The 27,336-nt window shown below is 34.1% G+C and overlaps 2 protein-coding genes across 8 annotated transcripts in view; one reads left to right on the top strand and one right to left on the bottom strand.

Moving 5' to 3' along the window:
• METTL21A (methyltransferase 21A, HSPA lysine) overlaps nucleotides 1–27,336 on the top strand; it is a 55,876-nt gene that overhangs the window by 16,673 nt on the left and 11,867 nt on the right. Inside the window, exon 4 of one of the 3 annotated variants that reach the window (XR_009504281.1) lies at nucleotides 25,863–26,078. The exons of 1 other annotated variant lie outside the window; for it this stretch is intronic. Coding sequence is in view for 1 of the 2 variants with exons in the window: in XM_059928556.1 (XP_059784539.1) it covers nucleotides 25,863–25,966 (104 nt within the window). In the remaining variant the exon portion in view is untranslated. Of the gene's footprint in view, nucleotides 1–25,862; nucleotides 26,225–27,336 lie in introns of those variants that run through there. One more of the 3 variants, XM_059928556.1, reaches the window with a different exon arrangement.
• CREB1 (cAMP responsive element binding protein 1) overlaps nucleotides 1,213–27,336 on the bottom strand; it is a 56,907-nt gene continuing 30,783 nt past the window's right edge. For 3 of the 5 annotated variants that reach the window (XM_059928548.1, XM_059928550.1, XM_059928549.1), the window contains 5 exons: nucleotides 26,129–26,229; nucleotides 21,833–21,975; nucleotides 16,889–17,071; nucleotides 14,821–14,971; nucleotides 6,435–7,479 (listed from right to left, as the gene is read on the bottom strand). In XM_059928548.1, coding sequence (XP_059784531.1) covers nucleotides 7,335–7,479; nucleotides 14,821–14,971; nucleotides 16,889–17,071; nucleotides 21,833–21,975; nucleotides 26,129–26,229 — 723 coding nt within the window. In that variant the 3' untranslated portion in view covers nucleotides 6,435–7,334. Of the gene's footprint in view, nucleotides 5,599–6,434; nucleotides 7,480–9,042; nucleotides 10,283–14,820; nucleotides 14,972–16,888; nucleotides 17,072–21,832; nucleotides 21,976–26,128; nucleotides 26,230–27,336 lie in introns of those variants that run through there. The other 2 variants (XR_009504280.1, XM_059928551.1) reach the window with 2 other exon arrangements.

Here is a 27,336-nt window from a genome sequence, read left to right as displayed (position 1 = left end):
TTCACTTGTTAGGCCCTCATTAGAATCCTAAGCTCCAGTTTGGTCAATGTGCTTAAGAAAGTTGTCGAGAAATTAAAATGCAGTGAGGGGAAGGAAAATACTGATTAAGGCAGTGCTTTTCTGTGTTTTTGCCAGTTTAGTGGATAATGGCAGCATCTGCAAGGAGAAGAACCAGCCAAAGGAAGAATAGACTTAGAGGAGTAATTAAAAGTTCAGTTTGGACCTATGTTTTGCAATCAGAGTAGAGATGACAAATATGAGTCTGGAATTCAGGGCTAAAATTGTATAAACGTGTTAGAATTGTTTCCTTGGCTGTGTGTCTTAGAGCATCTTGAGGACAGGAACTTCTCAGTGCCCAGAAGTATGTTCTCAACGGGTACGTATTTGTGAAATGAGCAAGTGACAGCAAAGATATGGATGGAGAGAAGATAGGCACTCGTTGCTTTTACTGGAGGTCCAAGCACCTGAACACGGTTTGCAAGGAGGGTCAACGAGGTCCCAATTTGCTCAGCACAATCCTGGTTTACACCTCACCCTTTCACTCTCAAAAACGTCTATCTGTACAATAAATTACGTGTTACTTTTTGTAGAAGAAAAAAAAGAGGAATACAATTCATGTAATTCCTTCAATACAGTGGCAGATATAACAGGCTTAATAAACATCGCAATTAAAAAAAGTCCTTTAAAACGCAACTGCTTATTTTCAGAAATTGAATCAATAGTACAGGAGAGAATCTTTTATTCTTGTGCTTTAAGCAAAGAGCAGATTAACCACATCTCCTCCCCTTTCCTTCCATTTTATGATCACAGAACTTTAGAATTGCAAGGGGAGCCAGGAAGTCATCTGTTCTTATCAGTTCTTCCAATGCAAAGATGCGTTTTATGACATTAGAGACAGCTGACCATATATATGTCTCCTCCCATTGGTTGTCTCAACAGGGGAGTAACATCTCCAGATCTTCAAATAGGCACTGTTTAACCTTACTGAAAAAAGAAATCTTGTGCTAAAAACTAGGAATACAGTGAAATTAAGTAACTAAAGATATGTTCTTGTGGCTTGAGTTAGTTTTCTGTTGCTGTGCACCACAAGCTTGTGATATATTCTAGCATAACTTTTGCCCTTTAACAAAAGTAATAAACCAAGTCCACAAAATATAGCTTGACACAACTAGCGAAAACCACAATGTAGAGATCCCATCCCAAAAAAGAGACTTATGGAGTTTTTAAAAGCACGTTTATGTGACTGCACATAAATGTTTGTGTAAAAAGGGCATTATGACAGTTGATACCACAAAGATTACAGTAAGAAAAAGCACTTTATGACAATATTTCACAAATTCACAAGGATCACTTTAATATACAAAGCAATTGCTACCATTCTGAACACAAAGCAGCTAATATGTACATAGTGTTAATAAAATCCATTATAGCTCAGTACATTTTTTTCTCTTTACACAGATAAAGCACAAAAAGATTTAGGTAAAAAAATTAAAACAGGGATGTTTCTAGAATGTAGGGAATTTTATTAGAAATGTATTTCCCTCACTATAATTACTTATTTAGTATTCAACTCCAATAGCAACATCAGAGTTAAAAATCAATACCCTGTTTTGTGCTGATAGTTTTGGGGGGAGGTATTCTTTACCCCAATCCTCAAGCAAAAACCAAAAAAAAAAAAAAACCACCCACAAAACCAAAATCAAAAACCCAAACAAACACCTTTCTCTCTAGAAACTTCCCTGATTATTTTGTTTCTAAAGTTTCAAGTGATAACAGCTAGGTTAGAAATAATTCCTCTTCTTGGGGGGGATGACAGCTGACGTGACAAATCAGTCGGGGACTTTACATGGAAAACTGCAAACTAGCACTCTTCTTTGCCATCCTAACCTATACTCACAGAAAAATGTTGACGAATTATTTCCCACTTTTAATATAAATAATTTTATTACATACACAAATTGGAGTGGCACCTGGATAAAAATACAATGTCTATAAAGCATATACCAATTCAATTTTAAAAACATAAGAAAATAAAACCTCCCAAACACAATGATAGATCATTTCACTCGGCCAACTAACGTAAGATCATTATCTGCAGGGATTGTCTTCCTTCCCTACCAATTTTTAAACTACTTTAGATTTACTCTCACATCTCCGAGATGCTCCTCAGACACGAGCTTAGAAATGCCATACTTCTGTAGGCAAGTATTAAATAATGCCTCTATAAAGTAGGTAAAATTTGAATTTCCTACTGTATGACCCTTTCAAAGACATTTCCTGAAGACTGTTCATTTATTTTCCTTTTACTTGCCGGTGAGAATAACTCAAAATGTATCGTGTTTTACCCAGCTAGGACCTGTATGCACAGTACCAGAATGCAGACAGGTCAATATTTTCTCTCTGTGCTAAACAACTCAGCCTGTTTATAATATCAAATTGCTTCACAGGCTTTGTTCTATTTTTTTTCCTATTTTAATTTTTTTAAAAAATAAATTTCAAGCTAAAACACCTGAAATATAATCCCTCCATTCAAACGTTATCTGGTCCCTCTTAAAAGTTTGCCCCCTGAGGACACATACAAAGGCTTAAGCTACATTCACTCCTCAATAAGAACTTATCATAAGCAGATGAGACAGATGGAACTTCAGCACCCTGTTTGATTTATTTGAAATTCTTCCATACTGACTCAGCTTCATGATATGTTCGACCCCTCAGGGATTAGTGCCTCTCTTAGCCGTTGATTCTAGAAAGTTAAGGAAACCAGTTCCTAGTACATACAGTGACTGTGCAGTCAACTTAAAAAAGTCAACATATCAACATTAGAAGTATTCAAGATGTATGTAAGACATCCAACAAAAAGTTCTAGTTGTGCTTTGTACAACTGACTGAACAAATTTATACCACAATTCTTCACCTACAGGCTTACTTAAGCATACCTCACTTTTCCCCTCCTCATCTGAAATCAGTCAAATTTATGCATTTTTTGATGTTAACAAAGACAATTTAAAGTGAAAAAAATTTAATCAAATTATTATGTGTTCTCCATGATAATAATGATTAATTGCCTTGAGAAGTCTTTTACTGTTCTAGACAAATTCAAGGATATCTTGGGATCCTATAAACAGTATTAATGTTGGGGTGAGGACAGTCTTATTTAAAATTGGAAATAAATATTTATTCACTTGAGTTGCTTTTCCTTCTATCTGTCCATGATGAAAGAGAGTAAGATAGGGTTTGAACCCATCTTTTAATTAATTGGGCTAGTCTAATCTAATTTCCTGATATTTTTCTTTTACAGCGTTTATAAGGCTAGCCTTTAGGTGTTAAAATATTTTAATCAATGAAAAAAGCTTCCATAAAAAAAGCCACATGATTTGAAGAGAGGAGAAAGACATAAAAAGTCAGATGACAATTAACTGATGAGGGAATTTCTCAAGTTTGCTAATACCCAAACAGGGTCATTTTTAAAAGTGCAAGTTACACCAAACATTTACAAAGAATATAATGTAAAAATAATCCAAATAAATATACAACTTTTGTATTAAGTCAATGGGAAACAATATACCAACAGTTCTCAGGGTTACAAAGGCAACAAATAAAGCCTCTTGAAAAAACTGAAAAGGTGTGTAACAGTTGTCTCTAAAACCCACTTTAATTCAAAATCTTAACTTTAAGATATTAGCCTTATTTTAAATCCTGCAAAATGAAGCAGCCTTCTGATCTTCAAAATAAAGAGACCAATATATGCTGATAGCTGACTACAGCTGATCACAGAACTAAAAACATTAAAAATGAAATCTAGATTGAAGTCACTTAAAGTAAGTAAAAGCATCGTGGTTTAAACAAACTTGTTTCTTCCTAAGCCTTTGTATGATTCCACATGTCACCCCAAATGGTCAAAAGGATCAGGGATTAGGCCTGAGAGACAGAGATAAACTTCAGCCAGATGACTTCTGATCGGACAGCCTGCCTGACTGGTATTGTGCTTTCAGATACTAGGACTGCTGCTGACTTACCATCAAGATACATTTTCTGACAAAAATCCCTGCTCAAATGAAAACACCAAAAATTCTCCCCCAGGATGATTTTTGAAAAATCAGTGGTACCTTTGAGAAGCTATCTTCAAAATGTTCTTACCACTGTTATAGCTGCCAGAGACAAAGCATAAAAACCAAATACTTTTTTGGGGGGTGGTGGTGGTGGTTCAAGTGACTAGTAACAGATTTAAAAGTATCAAGCCAAAGAAAACTGACAATTAAAAAAAAAACACTTAGAAGAAAATCAGGAGATTAAAAAGCATCAATCATGAGTGCTGGGGTAATTCAGTCCAAGAAACTACCAAAAGTGATGCAATAAAATACACAAAAATGTAAAATTTCATCCGACCTCAGTATACTATAGTACTCAGCATTCCTGACTTAAGAGCTCTCAGAGCTTCAGATTATATACTGTATGTATATATATATATATGTACACATATACAAATGCCATTCCCCCCCGCCAGGAATATCTAAATGAACAGAGCACCTATGACAATATTATGGTTGCCAATATGGTACTTCAGTTTGAAAAATGAACTTAAAAATTACATCTGGTATCAATTTTTTTTAATAATGTGAACACATTGGATCTAGCCCTTTCTAAACCACTTTTCAGTTAAACACTATCAAAGCCTGAAAACTCATAAGAGCAATATATAAAAAATAAACCCCTCCCACTTCATTTTTATTAGAGTTAATCTGTCCTATAGATAAAAGTGCCACATGGCCCTATATTTGCAAAGTGAGCAATACCAAACTTGCTATTTTCTAGGCAAATCAGTAGCATATGTACAGATTCCTATGATGACATTTTTATTCCCTTTTGGCCAATATGAAGAGAAAAAACATTTATAATGTGGCCACATGTTATTGGCTATAAGATTTTTAAAAATTATGTTTTCTTAACAAAGATTCTCAAAGTTGCATGCTTAAAAACAAACACCTTTTTCCCAATTCTCTTAAAAAAAAAGTTTGCTCAAAATATGCTTAATTTCTATCTGTATAAACTGAAATCTTCAAGTCTCTCCAAGGGTCTAAACAGATTTAGCAACAGAATACATTTCTTACCTCACCATTAAGTAACTGACTTCAAACCAGTGCAATCAGTCTTTTATAACTTATAAATTCAGCCAGCTAATATGGATGTGACTTGCCTTGATTTATCAGGGACTAAGAGGACCACCAACTTTCTAATTAAATAGAAAGCCTCAACTTTTGAAAACATTTAACTTGCTAAATACTAGGCAATTTTCATTTATAAAGCTTATGACTTTTAAAACGTTCACGTCTGACATTCTGACTCATTAAGAAAGACTTCTAGTTTGTGAATTGATTTGTGATTTTGCTTGGTTTCTATTAAACCAGTTTTGGAAAACTGACACATCTATGCAGGTATACAAATAATTTTTACACTATAACTTTCCCCATTAGCTCAGCAGGATAAACAACAAAATTTACAGTCGTTTGAAAGCCTTCTTGAGAATCTGGTGAACTGTCCAGATATAAGACTACATCACTCAATTCTTAGAATGGTGCTCCTTCATAAACTCTGTTCATCCTTGAAAAAAGACAACGGTTTGTTACAAATAAAAATATACCATTTACAAATATTAATTAAAAATCTTACTTTTCAAAATGGACTCAATAATTAACACCCATATCTGCATATTTTCTTAACACATTAACAAACTTAACTTTTAAAAACAACCCATGACTAAATATAAAACATTAAGTTCTAGACTCTCTTTGAAAAAAGAAATACCTTCTCAAATGAGAAATGAGAAATTATCTAACATTATGTCAATTTCCAATTTTTCAAATCCACCTCAGTCTTATTTTTTTTTTAAAGGGTAACTTTTAAATTTATCAGGCTTAGTGAATAAAATGAGTATTGATAATTAAAAGTAGTACTGGAAACAATGTGTGATACATACAAATACAGAATGTTATAGGTAAGGAATTAAAACAGGTAGCTCCTTTACAGAATAACAAAGGATATATAGCATATTGGAAAGCTAAAGCACAGCTATCCTTTTTATCAATAGAAGAAAACAACAAAAAAATGTTTTGCAAGAATGACAATCCAAATATTGTACAGCAGTCATTCAAATATGTCTGAAGAAAATTATTTTCCTTGTGCATATCTAATACTGTACTTTAAAAGAACTATATCCTTATAACTTCTTTCATTAAAAAATTCACTACTCTGTTAAAGTATGTTAATATGGAAAAGATTTAAAATCAGTATTTTTCTACAACACATAACATTTTATAAACAAATATAGCACTTTGCTTTAACATCTTGAAGGCTTTCCTGTTGGTGGTATAATATAAGTGCAAAGGGGAACAGTTTAATTAGAAAAACCTTTTAAAGTAAATGAGTGACAATATAAATATTTTTGAAGGCGATGACAAAAACATTTATTTAAAAACCTTGTTATATAACTCAAGGGACTGGTTTACTAATGAGCATCTTTTTACTAAGAATTTAGTACTAAACTAAAACAAGCTTTGTACTTTTACTTACTTTGATTTAATTTAAAATCAAATACCATGCTTTTTCATTCAGTTGGTTACTTCTTTTAATGTATTCAAAAATGTTGAACACATACAGAACCGAATTAAGAAGCAACAACTGCCCTATGGAAGAGCTGTAGTTAATACAGAATATTTTTAAGAACCAAGGACAAGTTTTCAGTATTGAAGAGAATGTACATAGAAAGCACTCCGAATTCATTCTTAATTTCTTCAACACCATCCTAAAATTTTTTTTTAGAGGGTATGTCTCTTAACAATCTTACATAATTCACAATGAAAATGTGAAAACACGTCAATTTGGCAATCAACACGTCTTCATTGCACCTACTTACTTTATGCATGCGGCCCACACATTACTTCAGCTCAAGAGGCTGGGGTAATTCTGTCCCTAAGGCAATCAAGGAGCTCAGCACAAACCTTGAAATCATTTAAAAAAAGATTTTCTTTTCCTCATTTCCCCCATCAATTTACAAGTAAACAAATTATTACTTCTTGAAGAGGGCGGGGGATAAAAAGCAGAAGTCTCTTCATGATTCGTGGTGCTGAAAATTTCTTGAGGGGAGAAGTGGAGGCAGGTGTTGGAGCATTCACAGTTTAATGCGAAAGCACAAATGAATGAAATTCTGTAGTTGCTTTCAGGCAGTTTTGCGCATAGAAAAAAAGAAATGTTTAGAAAATAAATGTTTATTTCGTCTTTCTGGTTGTGGCCAAGCCAGTCCTTTTTCCACCATAATAGGTGAAAATTTAAATCCCAAATTAATCTGATTTGTGGCAGTAAAGGTCCTTAAGTGCTTTTAGCTCCTCAATCAGTGTCTTGTTTTGGTTTTCAAGCACTGCCACTCTGTTTTCTAGACATTTCACATATTCTTTCTTCTTTCTACGACATTCTCGTGCTGCTTCCCTACAAGCAAAAAAGGACAGGAAAAATTATGCAACATTTCTGTATCATTTATTTTGCGTTAGACAGAATACATTAAAAAAAAAGACTTAGCTCAAAGCAACAAACGCTTTAATATATTATAGATTAGGCATTTGAGAAAAATAAACAGAATGACTTGGAAATTGTCTAATGTAAAATTTTAACATACCATACAAAGTTGATTAAAAAAAAACATTCAAAGCACCAATTTTAATTGATGGGGCAGAAGGGTGGCAAGCATTTTCATACTAAATTAAGAATTACTATATTTTGGCGCAGAATACAAAGTTCAAATGAGCTTTAAATAAAAAATAAAAAGAACTCTTTAGCTTGGAGAGTGCCTCTTAAAGCTTCTCAAAAATTTCTATCTAAATATTTTTAGATAGAATGAAAAGATTCTCCTAGTGGATTGTATGGGCGAAAGGACAGATACACAGAACAATGAAGCATGCTAGACACCCCAGAAACAAACCTATACAAATACAGTCAATTAAATTTTGACAAAAGTACAAGGGCAATTCCACAGAGAAAGGATAGTCTTTTTAACAAATGGTGCTGGAACAAACAGGTGTTCATACAGAAAAGTGAATCTTTTACACATTTCACACCTTATAAAAAAGTTAATTCAAAAGCGATCACAGACCTAAATGTAAAACATAAAATTATAACATTTGATATAGAGCAACTGGAACTTTCATACATTGCTGGTGGAAATGCAAAACGGTACAGCCACTCTGGAAAACAGTTTGGCAGTTTCTTATAAAGTTAAATATACACTTACCATTCCATCCATCCAGGCCACTCCTAGATATTTACTCAAGTGAATTGAAAGTTCATATAAAAACCTATATGTAAGTGTTTATAGTAACTTTATTCATAATCCTCCAAAACTGGAAACTAAGATGAACTTCAAGGTGAATGGATAAATAAACCACATCCATACAATACCAGGGATAAAACTAATTCCTGATTCATGCAACACTATCAATGAATCTTAAATGCACTGTGCTAAGTGAAAGAAGCCAGATCTAAAAGGTTACATACTATATTTATATGAGATTCTGGAAAAGACAAAACAAAAAGATGGAAAACAGTTCAGTGGTTTCCAGGGGCTGGGGGAGGGGGTAGAGGCTGACTACCAAGAGGTAGCACAAGGGATTCTTTTTAGATTGGTGTAAATGTTCTGTATGGCACTGTGGTGGTAGACACATAACATTATATGTCTGTTAAGCCCCACAGAAATATACAGCACAAAAAGTAAAGTAATGAAAATTTAAAATAAAAAACAGGATATCGGGGAATCCCAGAATTGAATGAAGATTTTGAGAAATCTAACTTTACTATAAATGTATGTATATGACTTAAGAGGGTGGAGAAAAAAGCAGCAGAGCTAAGTAACTTTGAAAACAGTGCTTTCACTGGTACTTTAAGGCTAAAAACAGAAAGAACTGTATATAAATGCTATACTGTAAATTTGTTTCTCACAGGGGTACAAGTTAGCAATTATGAAACTATTTTATATGATACTAGAGTTTAACAAATACATAAATAAACCATCTTTAGTGGGAAGCCAAGTTTCTGTCAGAGAACGAAGTTCAAATAAGCAAAGGGGGGAAGGGAAGGCTAAAATAAGCCCTGTGGTTACAGATTAGAGTCAGAGTGATCAGTACAAACATATTTATTATAGTAATGTACACGTACAGAAATATAGTTGTGTGCATACATGGGCGCGTACACACACACACGTGTATATTTCCTAGCTCTGTCCTTTGAGAGGGCCTGTGAAACCTCAGTAGCAAAGAGCACAACTACTGCCTAACTGATTTCTAAATACCATTTTCCAATGAAACAAACTAGGACTCACTGAATAAATGGCTGATTTCAAGGCTAAAGCAGGGAAAACACAAGATGAGAAGTTGAACCCAGATGATCCTGTAGGGCCAGAAAGTAAAGATGTGCTTGAAGAAAAATAAGACGCCATCTAAAGGACATAGGAACCAACTTGTAAGAGCTCCCGATGGCCAAAACAGGAATAATCTTATCATAATTAAATAATATTGAATTACAGCCCAAAGAATAAAGTATCTATAAGACCGTACTGATATAAATAAATATGTGGGGAAGGGACAAATTTTCCTTATAGAAGAATTCCAGTTAGTAAATGTAGAAGGGATGGGGAAATAGAAAATCCTCATTAGAATATCACAGTAATAATTACTGCAGGAAAGATTCCCCTGTGAATACTAAAGTTAGTGGGGAAAACTTGAAAGAGAAATAAAATATTTGCATAGTCTCCAAGCAACTCTGTGAAAGCAATACCAATTACCATGTTGGTTTTCACCTATGACCACAAGTTCTTTGATACTCTCCTTTCCAGGAGGTGGAGTTTAATTCTCCTCCCTTTCTAAATCCGTGACTTGCTTCTAAGGAATAGTGTGCAAAAAGAGAAAAATGATAACTGCAGCGGGAGCACTTGGACAGCACTTTAACCAAGTGATCAAAGTTAACATTGCCAGTAATGAGTCATGCTGGTATGTGGTCCCTGATATGAAGTGACAAGAAGGACAGACTACATCTCTGTGGTATTCTTCCCCCAAATCCATTACCTTCATCTAATCATAATAAAAACATCACACAGGCCCAAAGTGAGGGATATTCTGAAAAAAACTTAACTACTACTCTTCAAAAGTGACAAGCCCATGAAAGACAAGGAAAGAACTGTCACAGATTGGAGGAGATGAGGAGCCACGATGACTAAATGCAATGTGGTACCCTGGATTGGATTCTGCAAGAGAAAAGGAATAGAAGTGGAATAACTGAAGAAATTCAAATAAAATGGATAGTGCAGTTAATATTATTATACCACTATAAAAAATACTATGTTAATTACTATACAGAGTATATGACAGAATGTTAATTTCTTAAGTTTTGATAAACACAGCCTAGTTATGTAATATGCTAAACTTACAGAAAGGTGGATAGAGAGTATCTGGAACTCTGTACTATTTTTATAACTGTTCCCATAAGCTAAAATTATTTCAAAATAAAAAAATAAAAACTGTATACTAAAAATGTATTATTTATCTTTGCACATATGTATTAGGGGAAAAAATTATACACCAGAATGTTAACATTTTGGGTGGCACAATTAGTGGTGAGTAAATATTTTATCTTATGTTTTCTAATGTGCTTATAATGAGCATGTTTTACTTCTGTAATAAAAATAAAAATGGGATCATAATACATATTCTTTGGTAACCTGCTCTTTTCCACTATGAACATCTTCCCATCTCAATAAAAACACATCTCCATTATTAACAGTTGGTTTTATACAGTTGAAAGGATGTACCTTAATTTACATAGCATACACTTTAACTGGTTTGAATTTTCAGTTTTTTTACCCCATTTCTAATTCATTTTCTTTGAATCTACTTATTTATATCCTTAACTTATCAGTCTCCTGACTTTGTTAAAATGTTTCTAGTTTATTGTTTGCTTTGCTACTTTATCTTTTCCTTGGCTAATCAGAGGTTTCATATTTTTAGATGGTCAAACCTACTTAACCTTTTCCTTTATTACTTCTGCTCTTAGGAAACCTATTAAATTCTTCCTGCACTCTAAAATTGTAAGACCAGAGGTGCTGGGTTGTATTGCTTCCATAATTTTTTACTCCTCCCTCCCTGTGGGAAGAGCACACCATTCCCATTTCACTGACATTGGGCTTGTCCTAGGCTGTGCTTTGGCCTATGGTACCCGAGTGGACATGATGTTCACCACAATCAAGCAGATGCTTCAAAAAGTATTTCCCCTTTCCCTTTGCTACAATAATGACAGGACTCGAAGAGGTGCTCCTCCTTTGGCTGGGAGCATGTGGAGGAGAGCCATAGCATGACTTGCAGCTGCCAAAATGTAACATAAGTGAGGAAGAAACTTTTGTTGTTGGTTTTTTGGTGTTTTTTTTAAAAATAAATAAATAAATAAATAAATTTATTTATGGCTGTGTTGGGTCTTTGTTGCTGTGCGCGGGCTTTCTCTAGTTGTGGCGCGCGGGGGCTACTCTTTGTTGAGGTGCGTGGGCTTCTCATCGCGGTGGCTTCTCTTGTTGCACAGCATAGGCTCTAGGCGTGCGGGCTTCAGTAGTTGTGTTATGTGGGCTCAGTAGCTGTGGCACATGGGATCTTCCCGGACCAGGGATCAAACCCGTGTCCCTTGCATTGGCAGGCAGATTCTTAACCACTGCGCCACCAGGGAAGTCCCTGTTCTAAGACACTGAGATTTTATTATTTTTTGTTACTGCAGCAACACAAATTAATGTAACCATCTGTACTTTCTTTTAGAACATTTACCACTTATCTTCATTTTTGAGTAAATGGCAATTTGAATGTTATAGAATTTGGGGAATCACAACTTTTTCTTATCAAGTTTAGAAGACAGGCTGTGTTTGAGGCACATAGGGACATTTATCCTCGTGAATATGTTCAGGAGGAGAGTGCTTCTCTAACTTTTCCACCTAAGTAACCATAATGGCAGAGGAAACTAAATATGGGAGCACAGTCCAAAGCAACTGCTGCTGGTGTGAATTATATCTTTAAGTTTACCTTAAAAATGTTTTTTCTCTCAAACTTTTGAGCCAAATAAATATTCAAGGAAAGCGTTCCATGTCTGCCTCTTGGTGCTACGTACCTCCAGCACACTGCCATGTGTTCTGGTCTGAGTGGCAGAGCAGGAGATGATGGTTGAATCTGACAGGTAGCAGGTGCACAGGCTTTGGTGGCAGAGCAAGGCTCATATCTCAGTTCTACCCATTTTTTAAAAGGTGTGACCTTTGGCAAAATATTTACCTTCTTTCTGAACCATATCTCCTCTGTAAAGTGGACATAAGCTTCTTTCTCATTGTGGGCAGAACTAATAAAATATGTAAAGAAACGAGGTATCATGTCCAGCACATACCGTGACCTAAATAAATAATATCTCAAGGGAAAGGTCAAAGCCGGAATATATATAATTAGGTGGTATCAACATATAGGTGATGCCTGAAATACATAGGTATGGATGAAAGTTTCAAGGGAAAATTTGAAAAGTAGTCAGAAAACCAGGTGAGTAAGCCAAAGAAGAGTTTAGAGAAATGAGCAGTCAAAAGTGTCAAATACTCCCGGTAAAGGTAAAATTAAATGAAAAGAGAATACTAGATTTGCCAAATGGGAAGGTATCTGTACCTTTTTATAGACATTGGAGTGGTATGGTGGGCACAGAAGCCAGATTCTAGTGAATGGAAGTTGAAAAAGTAGAAGCAGCAGATATCTGGGAATAAAGGGAAAAGGAACTGTACCAGAGTCAATGGGAAGTTTCCTTATAGTGAAATTAAATCCAAGCCAAAGTATTTTATTAAAGAGTTCACAGTAAGTCAGGTGGCTTCCCTGAATATCTCAGGCAAGCAGAGATTGTTAGGAACTGTAGCTATGTGTTCCCTGTCCCCAACTTGGTGTGTATGTGCCCAGTGTGTGTGTATTTGTGTGTGGGGGGGTGGGAGGTGGGGGGGTGAGAATCATAAATCGCACGAATAGAGGAAAAGGAGAATTTGGTATGCCTGTCAAATTAATGTGCTTTCATAAATGGGCAGCCCTCTATACACCAGAGCAGACAAGAAGCTGTAGTGCTGCCTCCTCACCCACTACAATTAAGCTGCTTCTTAAGTGATTTCTGTGTAAGGGGAAATGTTTCTGTTCCATAGAGCCAAACTACACAGACATAATCTGAAGTCCTTTGTTGCTTTCATAATCAAGAGATGTATTTTTTACCTGACTGCTCTGTTGTGTCTGCTGAGAACTGGTTTCTTTAGTAAATGCTGTTGTCTTAAACTGTATAACCTAGCCTTTACTTGAGACTTCTAATCAGACTTGCTTCTAATTTTCAAAAGGGTTACTTACACATTTCCTTACAAACAGTAAAAAAGTTTAAACACACAGTTTAATTTATACTTTAAAATACATTTAAATATGAACACAGCTTTTATGCTTCTGTTTATTATTGTAGCTTAAATACTTAAAATCACAGATTGATGGAGCAAAAATGAAGTAAGTTACTCAGCTTGTTTCCAACTCTTTTCCTAATAATCTGGAAAAAACTGTGCCGTTTCTGCCTAGGTGTAATTTACCAACATTCTATAACAGCTAGGAATATTTTAGGAATGAAAGAGGTTGATCTAAGCTGAAACATGAAATTGCACAAAAACAGACACTTCAACAGAGCACTGCAGTTACAAAGTGCTTTCAAAGGAATTATCTTATTTGACCCACATAGCAACCCTCTGGGTGAAGCAACCTTCTGGGTGGGTAGTGGGATCCTGTTTTACAAAGGAGAAAACTGAGGTTTAGAAGGTTATGTTCTTCTAAAGTCACAGCAAAAGGGGTAGATCTAGGACTTGAATCCACATCCTCTAAGTTCAACCTCTATGTTTCTTTCACTTTATCATAGCATTTGAAGAATCTTGGGGTGAAAAGCAGTGGAGTATTTTCAGTTTCAAACTTTTAATATCTTTATTTTCATTTCCTTTGGTTTGTCTTAGGTCATTTCTGTATCTTAAGCTAAATATTTAAATCCTAAGCTAAATAAATAAAAATACTAAGGTAAATATAAGTAAATAAATTTTTTTATTACGTTTTATTGATGACAAAGCCATTTACAGCTATGAATTTACTTTATGGGAATAACTTTCCCACATTTAATAAATTTTCGATATGTAGCATTTTCATTGTTGAAGACTAGTTCTATTTTAAGATTTTTGTCAATAATAAGATATTCTCGGCATTAATCTATTTTTGAAGAATCTTTATTTAGGTGTTAAATTGTTATTATTTTGAGTAAAGATAATATGCATTAAAACTAAGACTGGCCATCATACATTTACCTTATTACAAATACATTTAATATAAATAAAACTTAACACTTAATTTTAATATATATATACATGAAACTCTTAATCTTAACAATACTACTCATGAAAAGAAACAATTTTTAAATAACCTAGTTAGTTGGTTGAAGCAATAGTGAAAATATAGCAAAGTTGTGCGTTAAATCTCCCATGGGGAAATTGCATGAAAGAAAACTACTCTATCATCAAAGATGGACCCATAATCCCATTAGCCATCTCATAAGTGCAGCTTATGAGAAGCTAAATAAAGAAGTTTTAGCAAGATCCATCAATTTTACCAGAAAAATATCTCAATGCAAAGATCCTATTGTCAGCAGATGTTAAAGACACATCTGGCAGAATCTGAAGATATGCCTGACCTACAACAGTATAAGTAAATGCAATGTATGTACCTGTTCTTCATGAGGCGAACCTCTCTCTTTCGTGCTGCTTCTTCAGCAGGCTGTGTAGGAAGTGCTGGGGAGGACGCCATAACAACTCCAGGGGCAATGGTGCTAGTGGGTGCTGTGCGAATCTGGTATGTCTGTACATCTCCAGAGGCAGCTGAAAAGAAAAATAGTGAGCATGGTGTCAGACACTGAAGCACTGTGACTTGGTAAAACTACGTGTCAATCATCAATCTAAACATATATTTTGGATTAAAAGGAAAAAAAGGAACAGATGATTCTGACTAAAATGTTGAAAGAATCAGCACTCTTTGGGACATTACTCAGAAATAATTCCCAATTTAGTGTATTTATTAGTATAGTCACTTGGATGAAAGAGGTCTTAACTTATTTCTGCTGGGTCTTATATTATCTTTCATTGGAATGTAGTTCTATTCTGTTGTTAACATGCTTACCAACCTCAAGTCTAAAAGGTAAGTGGGGCACAGCTTGGATGATCTTCCTAGATAGAGTATAGTCCTCAATGTCTTCCTTTGATATTGGTAAATTCATATTAAAAAATTTCAAGTAGACTCTTGCCACGACATAAAAACGACCATGATTTTTCATAAAATAGCAAAATGGAAGAGAAAATAAAGCATAATGGTCAACTATTATAAATTCCTAACTGTAACAAAACAAAGTATGAAAAAGTGTACCATTTGATGCCAATTATATTACTTGTAAGCATTGTTTTAATGTAAATGATAACGGCTAAACAAATTGAAGTTTTATTTTTCTAACCAAATGATCCATCATTTGTGAAAAGAAAAAGTCTCTATTTGTCAAATCGCTTCTAAAAACAGCTTAATAATATGCCCTCCTAGGAATAAGAAACCTAACATTATCTGAGAGAATTTGAAGGTCTTTATAAAATCATCCATATTTGTTATTAATATCAATTAAAATGTGTAGTTTGAGTGGAAAAGATTTATATACTAAACATGTTACCATCTTCAAACTGACGTTCAGAATTCAAATTCACTGACATCCTGCTTTACAATTTTTGAGTACCTGCATGTAAAGTGAAAAGGTGTTTTACTCCCATTAATAAGCAAAATATTATCTTCTTCAAATATTATTTGTTTAGTAACAGAAAATATTCTGTAAATACATTAGGGCCCTTTAAATAAATTATGACTCTCTAGTTGGTGTTTTAGAATTATTCAAAATTAATCATCCATGGTGAAGGGGCACATCTGTCATTACCTAACAGAGGCAAAACATATTTTTAATAAAAATATTTTTAGAAACAGATTTATTAGTATTTCCTTAATATGCAAATTTTAAATGTGGCATAAATCATATTCTTAAAATATTCAAGTGAATTCAAAGAAAAATGGTCAACTCCCATCCATAAAGATTTCTGAAACAAATAGGAAGAAAACAAAAAAATTAAAACAAAACAAAACAAAACAGAAAAAAGCTATTTCTATAATTCACCATGGATTTAACTACTTTTGCTCATAGACCAGCAGACTTGCACACTGGTGTAAGATTTTTCAGAATATAATGCTATCCTTTGAAATAAAAAATGATGATCTTGGAAATGAAGACATAAATTTCTTTTGACTTAAAAGCAGAGGAACAGAATTTTGAACCTCCAAAGATTCTTATCAGTGATTTAGTACAACTTTTCATTTGACACATGAAAAAAAATGAGGCCCAGGGAGGCTGGGTCTTACTCAAGGTCACAAAGTGAATCTATATATATTTAGATTTAGAATCTAGCTTTTTTAACTCCTAATTTTATTGTCTTTCCCTCTAACCTACCTCATTTCTCCTATATCCAAATGTTAAAGGTGTTAAAGATAGATGTTATATTTTTAAAACTGAAAATAGTTGTTTTTATGCCATGACATTTTGGTCCAATTGGAATAATGGAAGAAGAGTTCATGGAAAACAGTATCTATAATGAAGAAAAATAAACTATATTTTAATAGTGCTTTGCAGTATCATACTTACTTTTTCTGAGTCTATAAAATTTTAACTTTTCAAAGAATTTACCACACCTGTGAATTCTGAATCCTCTTACCTTGAACAACAACTTGGTTGCTGGGCACTAAGATCTGCTGTCCATCAGTGGTCTGTGCATACTGCAGGATGGTAGTACCCGGCTGAGTGGCAGCTGCATTGGTCATGGTTAACGTCTGCAGGCCCTGTACCCCATCGGTACCATTGTTAGCCAGCTGTATTGCTCCTCCCTGGGTAATGGCAACTAAAACCCAATGGATTTTATTGTTACAAGTTTAATTAATACCATGTAAGTCTTATACACACACTAAATTCAAAGCAGAATAATTTGCAAGACATAATCTAGGAGAAATTATTACAGCAAATAACATCACCAAGAAGGATTTTGTATACTCAAGTAACTTTCTGCTCAGGAAACCTATATCCAATTTCAAGAATACAAATGTAGGGGCTTCCCTGGTGGCGCAGTGGTTGAGAATCTGCCTGCCAATGCAGGGGACACGGGTTCGAGCCCTGGTCTGGGAAGATCCCACATGCCGCGGAGCAACTAGGCCCGTGAGCCACAACTACTGAGCCTGCGCGTCTGGAGCCTGTGCTCCACAACAAGAGAGGCCACGATAGTGAGAGGCCCGCGCACCGCGATGAAGAGTGGCCCCCCGCTTGCTGCAACTGGAGAAAGCCCTCGCACAGAAATGAAGACCCAACACAGCCATAAATAAATAAATAAATAAATAAATTTAAAAAAAAGCAACAGTCTTTAAAGATTATCTTAAAAAAAAAATACAAATGTACTCTATGAACCACATAATTTTTTTTTTTTTTAAATAATTCTTGTTTGAGCTAGTTACAATATCTACCTTGTTTCTTCATTGATTACTACATTCAATACAATCATTTTTTTTTTAAACTTTGGATTTATTTATTTATTTATTTATTTATGGCTGTGTTGGGTCTTCGTTTCTGTGCGAGGGCTTTCTCTAGTTGTGGCAAGTGGGGGCCACTCTTCATCGCGGTGCGCGGGCCTCTCATTATCGCGGCCTCTCTTGTTGCGGAGCACAGGCTCCAGACGCGCAGGCTCAGTAATTGTGGCCCACGGGCCCAGCCGCTCCGCGGTATGTGGGATCTTCCCAGACCAGGGCTCGAACCCGTGTCCCCTGCATTGGCAGGCAGATTCTCAACCACTGCGCCACCAGGGAAGCCCCCACATTATAATTTATAGTAATGTCAGTTAACAAATAAAAAATGAGAAAATATTAAATTCCACTTGAAGTTATTTGGTTCAGAAGAAGGACCACTCTGTGATCCACACTTCCTTTATTCTGGCATTAACTACATAATATTTTCCTTCTCTACGTTCATGTACTTATTAGCACAGATATGGGCATGTAACAGGCACCCAATAAATGATTATTTAATTCATAGTTAATAAAGCAGTTCAGTAGTGCATTCTGTTCTCTAACTCAGCAATGCATAAAGTATAACAAAAGTCCACTCAATGAAACAACGGAAATGTCCTATGGAACTTAATTATCACAGACCTCTCATGGAGTTTAATATTAGAGCCCAAGATCATCATTTAGAAAAAAATATTTTACTGCTATTTCTAAGTTACCTATTCAAGCATTCTCATGTAGGATCGGCTGATTATTCACAAATTAATCATACTTGCCGTTTATCTGTTACAAAGGAATCAACTTTGGCTCATACTAGTAGACATTTCACTTTATAAAAAACTTGAATTAACCTTTATGCTACAGTACATGGAAAAAGTTAATAAGATACTTTCCCTGTTACAGTTTAAGTTTTCCAGAAAGAGAAGGACTAAGAATCACAATATTACATATAAAATTGCATAATGGATTTTAACTAAGTCAACATGTCTGATTTGAGCATGTTACTTTTTGTCTGTTAGAAGGAAATTAGTTTGGGATCAACTGTCAGCTTGCTCTGGGTAACTAATATCCTGAGTCATCTATGTATGAAAAACTGGATTATTTACTGTTCAATCAAGAAATAATAACAGTTAATGGCTGTGATTTGGTTTAGTAAATAATACTTGTGGAAATTAAGATACTGGCATATACAATCCACCCACTTTAGCTAATCCCATAAATTTTACTTATCTTAGACAAGGAGAAAAAAAGGAATATGTAAAAACTATTCTGAGATGAATACTTCAGGATAACTTGAAAGAATCAGAAGGTTAACAGAATCAAACCACAATTTCTCAAATAGAGTTAATAAGCAAATTCCACTGTATTCAACGCACACAACTTTCTTCTTGACTACCTACCAATGAACTCAAGTGGGAGGAAAGAAGGAAACTAGAAATCAGGAGATCTGGGTTCTAGTCCAAGTTCCATCACTAAACTGTTATTTGAATCTGTTATCTCTTCTGTAAAAATAAAAATATCTGGTTCTAGCCACTAAGTACAATTGTTATAAAAATCAAATGAGATCATGTATATAGGAAAGTACTCTGAAAAACTGAAGTCTGAGCCTATCAAACATTGTTTTTCTCTTAATATTTATTTATATACTTCATATTCCAAAAGGACTTAAGATAGCTTTCAGTAAAACTAAATTCATTAAAACAAGAAGAAAAAGATAGAAATCAAGTAACTGATGTTATCTTTAGGTGTATATAATGATTCTACCACAAAATCTAGAAGAAGGAAAAGAGTATAATTAAACAAACTCAGCTGAGATTTTGAGGAGCCAAAATGAAGAGGAAAACAGTTTTAGTTAGTGAAATAAAACATGTTTTTCTAACTAAGAATAAAATCTCTCAAACAAGACTTTATTATCAGGGACTGTGAACCAAGTAATGGACAAAACTAATAATAGTATTAGTTTAAAAAAAAAAAAAAACCAATTTATTGAAGGAGTACAAATTGGTGTAGCCACTGGGAAGGGTAATTGGGCAGGCTGGCTTGGCTTCAACAATTCCACTCTTTAGATGCTATCCCCACTGACAGGACAGGATACTATATATATAAAAGAATGTTCAGATAGCATTGTTTGAAACAGTAGAAATGTCCTAAATATTCATCAGTGTGTGTGATTTTTAAATAAATGTTATATTTATACAGTGAAACACAATGTAGCTATTAAAAGAAACTACATATATAACTATATATGCATATATTTGTCTATGGTATATAAATAATGTAGGTCTCACTTGTATAAAAATACATGACACGTGTATGTATAAACAGAATGAAAAAGAATGGAAGGATATATACCAAACTCTAATGGGGAGGGATGGAAAGGGTTTTTACTTTTTATTAATACTATAAACCTCTACCATTTGAATTTTTTACAACCATATATTTCTTTTATAAGTTAAGAAACATATAAATATTGTATATGTAAGTGGTCATTATACTGATTATTAATGACAATCAAGAACATAATGTTAAATCAGTTCCATCAAGGTCATATGTGCACATACAGAGAGAATAAAGGATAAAGATAATGTATAAAGCTTTTAAAATCTCAAAGTATTAACCTTTAAAACTAGCAACTGTCAGTTGCCAAATTAAACATCTATTTTTCTCAGCTTCACCTCCCTCAACTTCACTTCCCTATTTGAGATTTTGATATGCCTCTTTCCTAAAGAGCATGCTTTCTATTTCTAGTTCAAGTGAGAATTGCTGTGGTGAGTGAATCTCTGTTACTAACAGTATGCTGTATCCCTCAAGTGTGCTGAAGTTGGAGAAAAAAAAAGTTCATTTATCAAGGTCTTAGAACACACACCTTGAATAACTCAAATTATTTGGATATAAGGCTAAAAAATAGACACACACATATATAGATAGTATCTATTTCTGCCAACAAAGAACTTAAGAAGGAAAAGAATGAGTGAACTCTAATGAGCTTACAGAATGGACAAGAAGCTCAGCCAGAAATGCCTGCCTTCTACTTACTGTTACAAGTTTCAGCTTTGGTTGAGCTAAAGAGTCTGCTACTTGTTTTTAATTCAGTTGGAATGCAATTAGTTATGCAAACCAAGGCTGAGCTGTAACTGGAAAACTATGAACTTGGGAGTCAAACTTTTATACATATTTCTGACACAGACTACCCCAGGGCATTAGAAAACCAATACAGCAAGAGTTTCAATGTGTACATTTAATTTGTAATTAAGGAAGAGAGGGAGGAAAACTATATAATGGGTAGCACTGGATTTAATGAACAAAAATCAAAATGAAGACATCAATGTGTGAGACACTTTGGGAGGCAAAAATATATTGGGAAGAGAGGAAAAAGGTACCATTCACACAAATGCCTTTGATCAAACAAAAGCAGAACTCAAAAGTTCTTTATAACAGATTTAGGTGAAAGATAAGAAGAGAGACCTAAGTGTCAGAGAGATCAGAGAAATGGAAACTTTGATAATTTTGCAAAAGAAATCTTTGCTTTCTGTGCGACAAAAAGCAAAGTGCCCTCTTAATTTCAGCAGTCCTTATGCTCACATTATTATAATTCACTACACTACCTTTTATCTTAAAAGGAATAATAATTAAATGTCCTGGTAGACTGCAACCAAGCCTCTCCACCCCACCGTGAAACATTAATATGATTTAAAAATGCTACTTTTAGAAGGAAAGATGAATTATTAAATAGATGAATAATGAGACCATTTTTGGCCTTAAACATAAACAAAGAATGATTATCTGAAAAACTCATGTTTTCTATTAACATCATATGCTATATGAGGACTGAAATATAGAGTTTCAAGCAGTGGTTTGAAAAACTTGTAAGACTCTCCATGCATCTGCACAAAACAAAGGGCCATTTAAAGGTCTTACATACCTGAGCAATCCTAACTAAACCCTGAAGGAAAGAAAATACTTCTGTTACAAAACTTTGCACATAAGTAAAGGAAATATAATAATGACAACCGAGATTTAGAAAAGAGCTGGCGCTTATAAGATTACTTTAAGGAAAATGCAGTCGTTAGTTTTTCATCGCATTTTCCAAAACAGAAATTTCTATTACTCACTATACTGTCCACTGCTAGTTTGGTAAATCGGAGTTGGCACCGTTACAGTGGTGATGGCAGGTGCTGAAGTCTCCTCTTCAGACTTCTCTTCTTCAATCCTTGGCACTCCTGGTGCATCAGAAGATAAGTCATTCAAAATTTTCCTAGAAAAATAGAGAACTATATCAATTAAAATAAAAGTAACATTTACTGGCTAAATACAAAGAAGAGGAAAAGATCAGAAAACTGGCAGAAAGCTGACAGTGCTTAAGAGAGAATTTTAAAATTTTACAGTTTAAAATTTACAATAATAAACAATAAAATTTGCAACAATAAACTAAAAATGGATCGGGGATGCACATGTCAAAACCGTACGAGGACTAGAAAAAACACAGATGCATTTCTCATTAAAATGAACATAAAGAAAGACTATGATTCAAAATCCAGTTGCAACTAAAGAAGAGATTAATAAAATTGACTACAGGAAAAAAACCCTTTTTTATGGCAAAGAACACCCAAAATAAAGTCAAAGATGATCAAAAATACTAGGAGAAAATGTTCACATATATTACAGATAAAGGTCCAATATCCCTAACATACAAATAACTCTTGAAAACTGAGGGGAAAAAAAAAGACCAAAAACCTGATTTTTAACTTCTCAACTCTCAGATTGGTAAAAATTAAAAAAAGTATAACAATGTATTCTGTTAGTGAAGCTGTGAGAAAATACATGCTCTTGTACATTGCTGTTAGAAGTATAAAACTGGCACAACCCTTATGGAGGGAATTTGGGAAACCAAATGTGTTTACACAGCAATCTTACTTCCAGGAATTTACCCTTAAAATATACTTCCAACAGTACAAAATAAATATGCATAGGATTAATCATGGCAGCATCGACTGCAACTGCAAAAGACTAGAAACGATCTCCATGCTCACATATAGGAGAACGGTTGAATAAACTATGGCTCATCCAAATAATGGATATAGCATGGTACCTTTTGTATACGAATGAAGGTGAAATAAGAAAATAAGAAAATATTCGTGTATCTGTTCATCTGCTCAAGAAACAAAGGAAGGATAAACTAGATGGAGTTCAATTTGATTAGTTATCTACTGGGGGTGGGTGGGAAAGAAGTAAAAAAGGATGGGTGGAGGGACACTTCTGAGTGTGTGTGTGTGTGTGTGTGTGTGTGTGTGTGTGTATGTACAATTCTGACTTTTGGAACCATGTTAATGTTTTACATATTCAAAGAAAAATTAATTATTAACAAGGATGGGGGAAGAATTCTAAAATGGAAAACAAACAAAAACAAATGAACCTTACCACATTTCAAATGAATAACATAATCACAGAAGAGGGGAAAAAATTACTAACCCAAGTAGTTTTTAAAATCTTAAATTTCTAACAAACCAGTTTGAAACTTAGCCTTAACCGTCTACCAAAAATTTCCCCCTTATGTAGTTACTGTAACAAATTACATCTTCATGCCTTGTGTGTTCATTAACAGATTTATAATTATTGTTTTATGCATTGGCTTTCAAATCATGGGAGAAAAAGAGGAGTTACAAAGTAAAACTATAATAATACTGGCTTTTATATATTTATGTACGTAATTACCTTTATTGGTACTGTAGAAAATATTCTTACAGTTGTTTTTTTTAAAAAATAATTCCCCTGATTATATTTCTCATTTGTAAGATTTCTTACTCATTCTTTTCCACATCTGCCTGTTCTTATTTAGTAAAGTTCTATTTTTACTGTAAGGATGGTTTTCTCTTCTCTCTTTGCAAACAAGACACAAAACTACTTTAAACAGCTTGGGAACTGACAGCTGGTCAACATATCATGATTTGGGTATCACTGTTCTAGAACACTTGTTTTTCAAACTTCAGTATACAAAAGAAGCTCTTGAAGAGCATGTTAAAACACAGACAGATTCCTGGGTCCCCTCCCTAGAGATCCTAATTCATTAGGTACGGGGTAAGGGCCTGAGAATTTGCATTTCTAACCAGATGCTGATTTACCAGTCTGGGCTGTGGACCATATTTTGAGTAGTATTGGTCTTTAGAGCAATGTTTTTCAAACTCAAGTCATAACCCCTATGTGGGCCATGAAAACAATTAAGCGTGTTGCAACCAACATAAACAAATAAAAAATAGCTAAGCATCACACATGATAAGGATGAGTATTGCTTTGTATTAATTTTTGCTTCAGATCCCTATATATAGGTATATACGTGTGTGTATACATACACACCTATATATAATGAAGAAAGAGAGAACTGTAAAGATATATTCCTTATTGTGGTTTTAAAAAAGTTTAAAAGCTACTTTTCTAGACCTACAAATAAATCTACTTCTCTTCTGCACGAATCCAGCAATCATTCTCAGTCTTTTTTTCCAGTTTTTCAAATTGTTGCTCCAGACCATCTTGGACATTCTCCGCTTAAGAGAGAAAGTTCACTTTCTCTTAAAGTGTATTCCAAATGTGGTCTGAGCAGTGGGATTAATTCCCTCCCTTAATCTAGACACTAGGTTTTTTTTTTTTTTAAAACCAACATAGTCTTACAGTGTATTGGCTTTCTTGGCAACCACATCTAATCAATGATAATTAAAAGAGCATAATTACATTTTTTAGATGAATTCTTAATCCAGAAGCCTATACTTGAATAATCGATTTTATTTTAAACTCAAGCTCAGAAATTTTACAGTTATCACCAACATTTCATCCTATTTGTTTCGATCTATTTCCCTTGGCTGCTATGATCTTTCAAGGTTCTTATTCTACCACCTATTAGGGTATTTAGCCCTTTAGTTTCTGTCATTTGCAAATCTGATAAGCATGGCTTCTATGTTTTCAGCTAAATTGCTGGTAAAAATACCGATCCAGATGAGAGCAAGTGAGAACTCTTCAAGGATTTCCTCTGGGTAAAAACTGATCTCCATAAAGCTGGGCTGTTCCAATAAAAACAGTGTGTATTATTTAATTCCCATTTCTCCAACTTCACAAAAACATCCTAAGAATTTTGTTAAAGATCTTGTTATAATCAAGACATAGAGGCTAGGTTTCAAGAGTTCATAAACCAAAAGCAAAATAATGGTATACTCCACTATGGAGGTTTGATTATACGGGAAGATATCATCATCTTTCATAAAAGTAATGCTTTCCCTACACATGTGTGGTCTCAGGCATCTTTTATTTGATTCGTAACTGAAGTGCTATATATAATGATTTTTGCTGGGATATACACTATAAGCCAATTAAGGCAAATAAAAGATTTTTTTTCAACATAAAACTCATATAAGGTCTACAGCTAAGATTTGCCTAGAATTTATATATAGAGAAGCCATGGAGCTTGTTTCTTAGTACCAGGTTGAATTTGCTTCAGGATCAAATGTCTTATATACTAACATGAGATATATTTCGAAGTTAAAAGATAAAACTAGCTATATTTTGAAAAAATTATGAGTATAAATAAATGTAACACATACTTGGTAACACAGAATTTCTTAAGACCTCAAAGTCAATTTATTGGTATTCATTTAGGGTCCTTAATTTATTTGTGAGGATAGAGAAAAGGACTAGCTTAGCAGCCAAGAAAGTGGGAAAAAAAATTTCAACATCCCTTTGAAAAACAGAAATATATATAAATAGAAATAATTTAGGCTAAAGCAGGGAAGAACAGGTTTGACGTTTATTAAACTCTGAAGTAAGCTTATGAAGATTTGTGGAATTGCTCTTCCTGGAGATATTTAATATGGAGCCAATTTCTATGTAGTATTAAGAAACAGTTTTGGTCCATCTTGGAGGCAAGGCATGAATTTACACAACTTTCGTAGCTCAACACAAAACTACAGTAAGGTGCCCCTAAAATTAGGGAACATCAGCAAAACATCACCCTGAACAACTATTAAATTAACAAGCAGCTATCATGCTAAGTACCATGGCATAAGAAATGTGTTGTGAAGTAGGTAGTGTAGTCTCAGAATTGACATATAGCTAGAAAATGCTATAACCTTATCAAATGTATTCCAATCTTTTTAACAGAAAAGCAGCAGCCAGCAAAGTCTACAAAAACAGAAGAAAAAAAAAAAAATCAGTGTTTATCCAGGACTGTTCAGAGTAAGAAGTGCTCTTATTCTGTACAGTAAGCTTCAACTTATTTGAGAGAAGCAACTCAAGATGAAGAGAAGTACTCTGTATGGTCCTGAATCCAGCAGCTCATCGGCCTTCCGAAATCTCTTCATCTGCAACTACATAAGGGTACCTTTATACTTTTGACTCTAAGTTCTTTTAACTATTAAATTCCATACCTGTAGGAAGGCCTCCTTGAAAGAATTTCTCTTCGTTTTTGGGAATCGGTTACACTATCCACTGACTCCTGTGAATCTTCACTTTCTGCAATAGTTGAAATCTGAAAATAAAGAAGAACTTTATCTTGATAATCAAATTTAGTTCCCATAAAACTTTTATGAATTTTAAGAAAAAGTGAAACACAAAAGGATATATATAAACCTTATACATGCTTCAGTAGAAAAAAAATCAGTTTTTATGGGAGACAACCATACCATCCCTTTCCTCTCCCCTTTACTCATCCTACAGAAGTCAGAGGACCTAAAATTTTTTTGTCAAAACTAAACTTTTGACAAAATTTTTTTGTCAAAACCAGCCTAATCTCTTTCAGGACTTCTTGTAATCAACCCTGAATGTATCAATATTACTTGTCAGTTGTTTTCTTACAGTTGTTAGAACAAAACTACCAAGTAAAATAAAGTTTCTGACATGAAAGAAAGAATAAACGACTAAATATCTGGCCATTAAGTCTAGTGACTATACAAATATTTTCCTTTAACTACTGGGTAAATAGTTTTGAATATATTTACAATTGTACAAGTAAGATCGGTGATCCTTCAACTGTGTTCCAGATGGTTGTTTCTAGCAATTTTGGAAGAAGCCCTCTGCTGCATATAGACATGTTTCAAAGTTGACATTCTACAATTTTTATTAAGCAAAACTTCAAGGTAAAGAACTGTGCATTTCTGGAAAGTATCCTTGGATTGAGAAGTAATAAAGATAAGTTGAATACAGATTTTACATGGGATAATAACAGCAACTAGCATTTATTGAGAACTTACTATGTGCCAGGTGCTATGCTAAAGCATATACATATACTACATTACTTAGTACTCACTAATACTTACAGTAACTTTAGGTGCTAGATAAGTACAATTATTATGTCCACTTTACAGATGGAAGAACTGAGGCACAAAGAGTTTAAGTAACTCACCCAAGTCACAAAGCTACGAAGTAGTGGAGCCACTGTCACACTTGACATATCAATTTTAGACATCCTTACCAGCATCAAAATCCTGTTGGTTCCAATCTCAAACCAGTTTTGTCAGAAGCAGCAACCCAGGAACGTCTTTAGACCATTTTTAGATTAGAAGTTCACTCATCTAGGCAAGCTTGTCTGTCAAATTTATCCTGCCAAGTTTCTCTAGTCTAATTAGCAGGAGCCTCC

The sequence above is a fragment of the Balaenoptera ricei genome, chromosome 7 (assembly GCF_028023285.1).
Source record: "Balaenoptera ricei isolate mBalRic1 chromosome 7, mBalRic1.hap2, whole genome shotgun sequence".
NCBI lineage: Eukaryota > Metazoa > Chordata > Mammalia > Artiodactyla > Balaenopteridae > Balaenoptera > Balaenoptera ricei.
The sequence above is the reverse complement of the archived record's forward strand: the minus strand, read 5'-3'. Positions and strand labels throughout refer to the sequence as shown.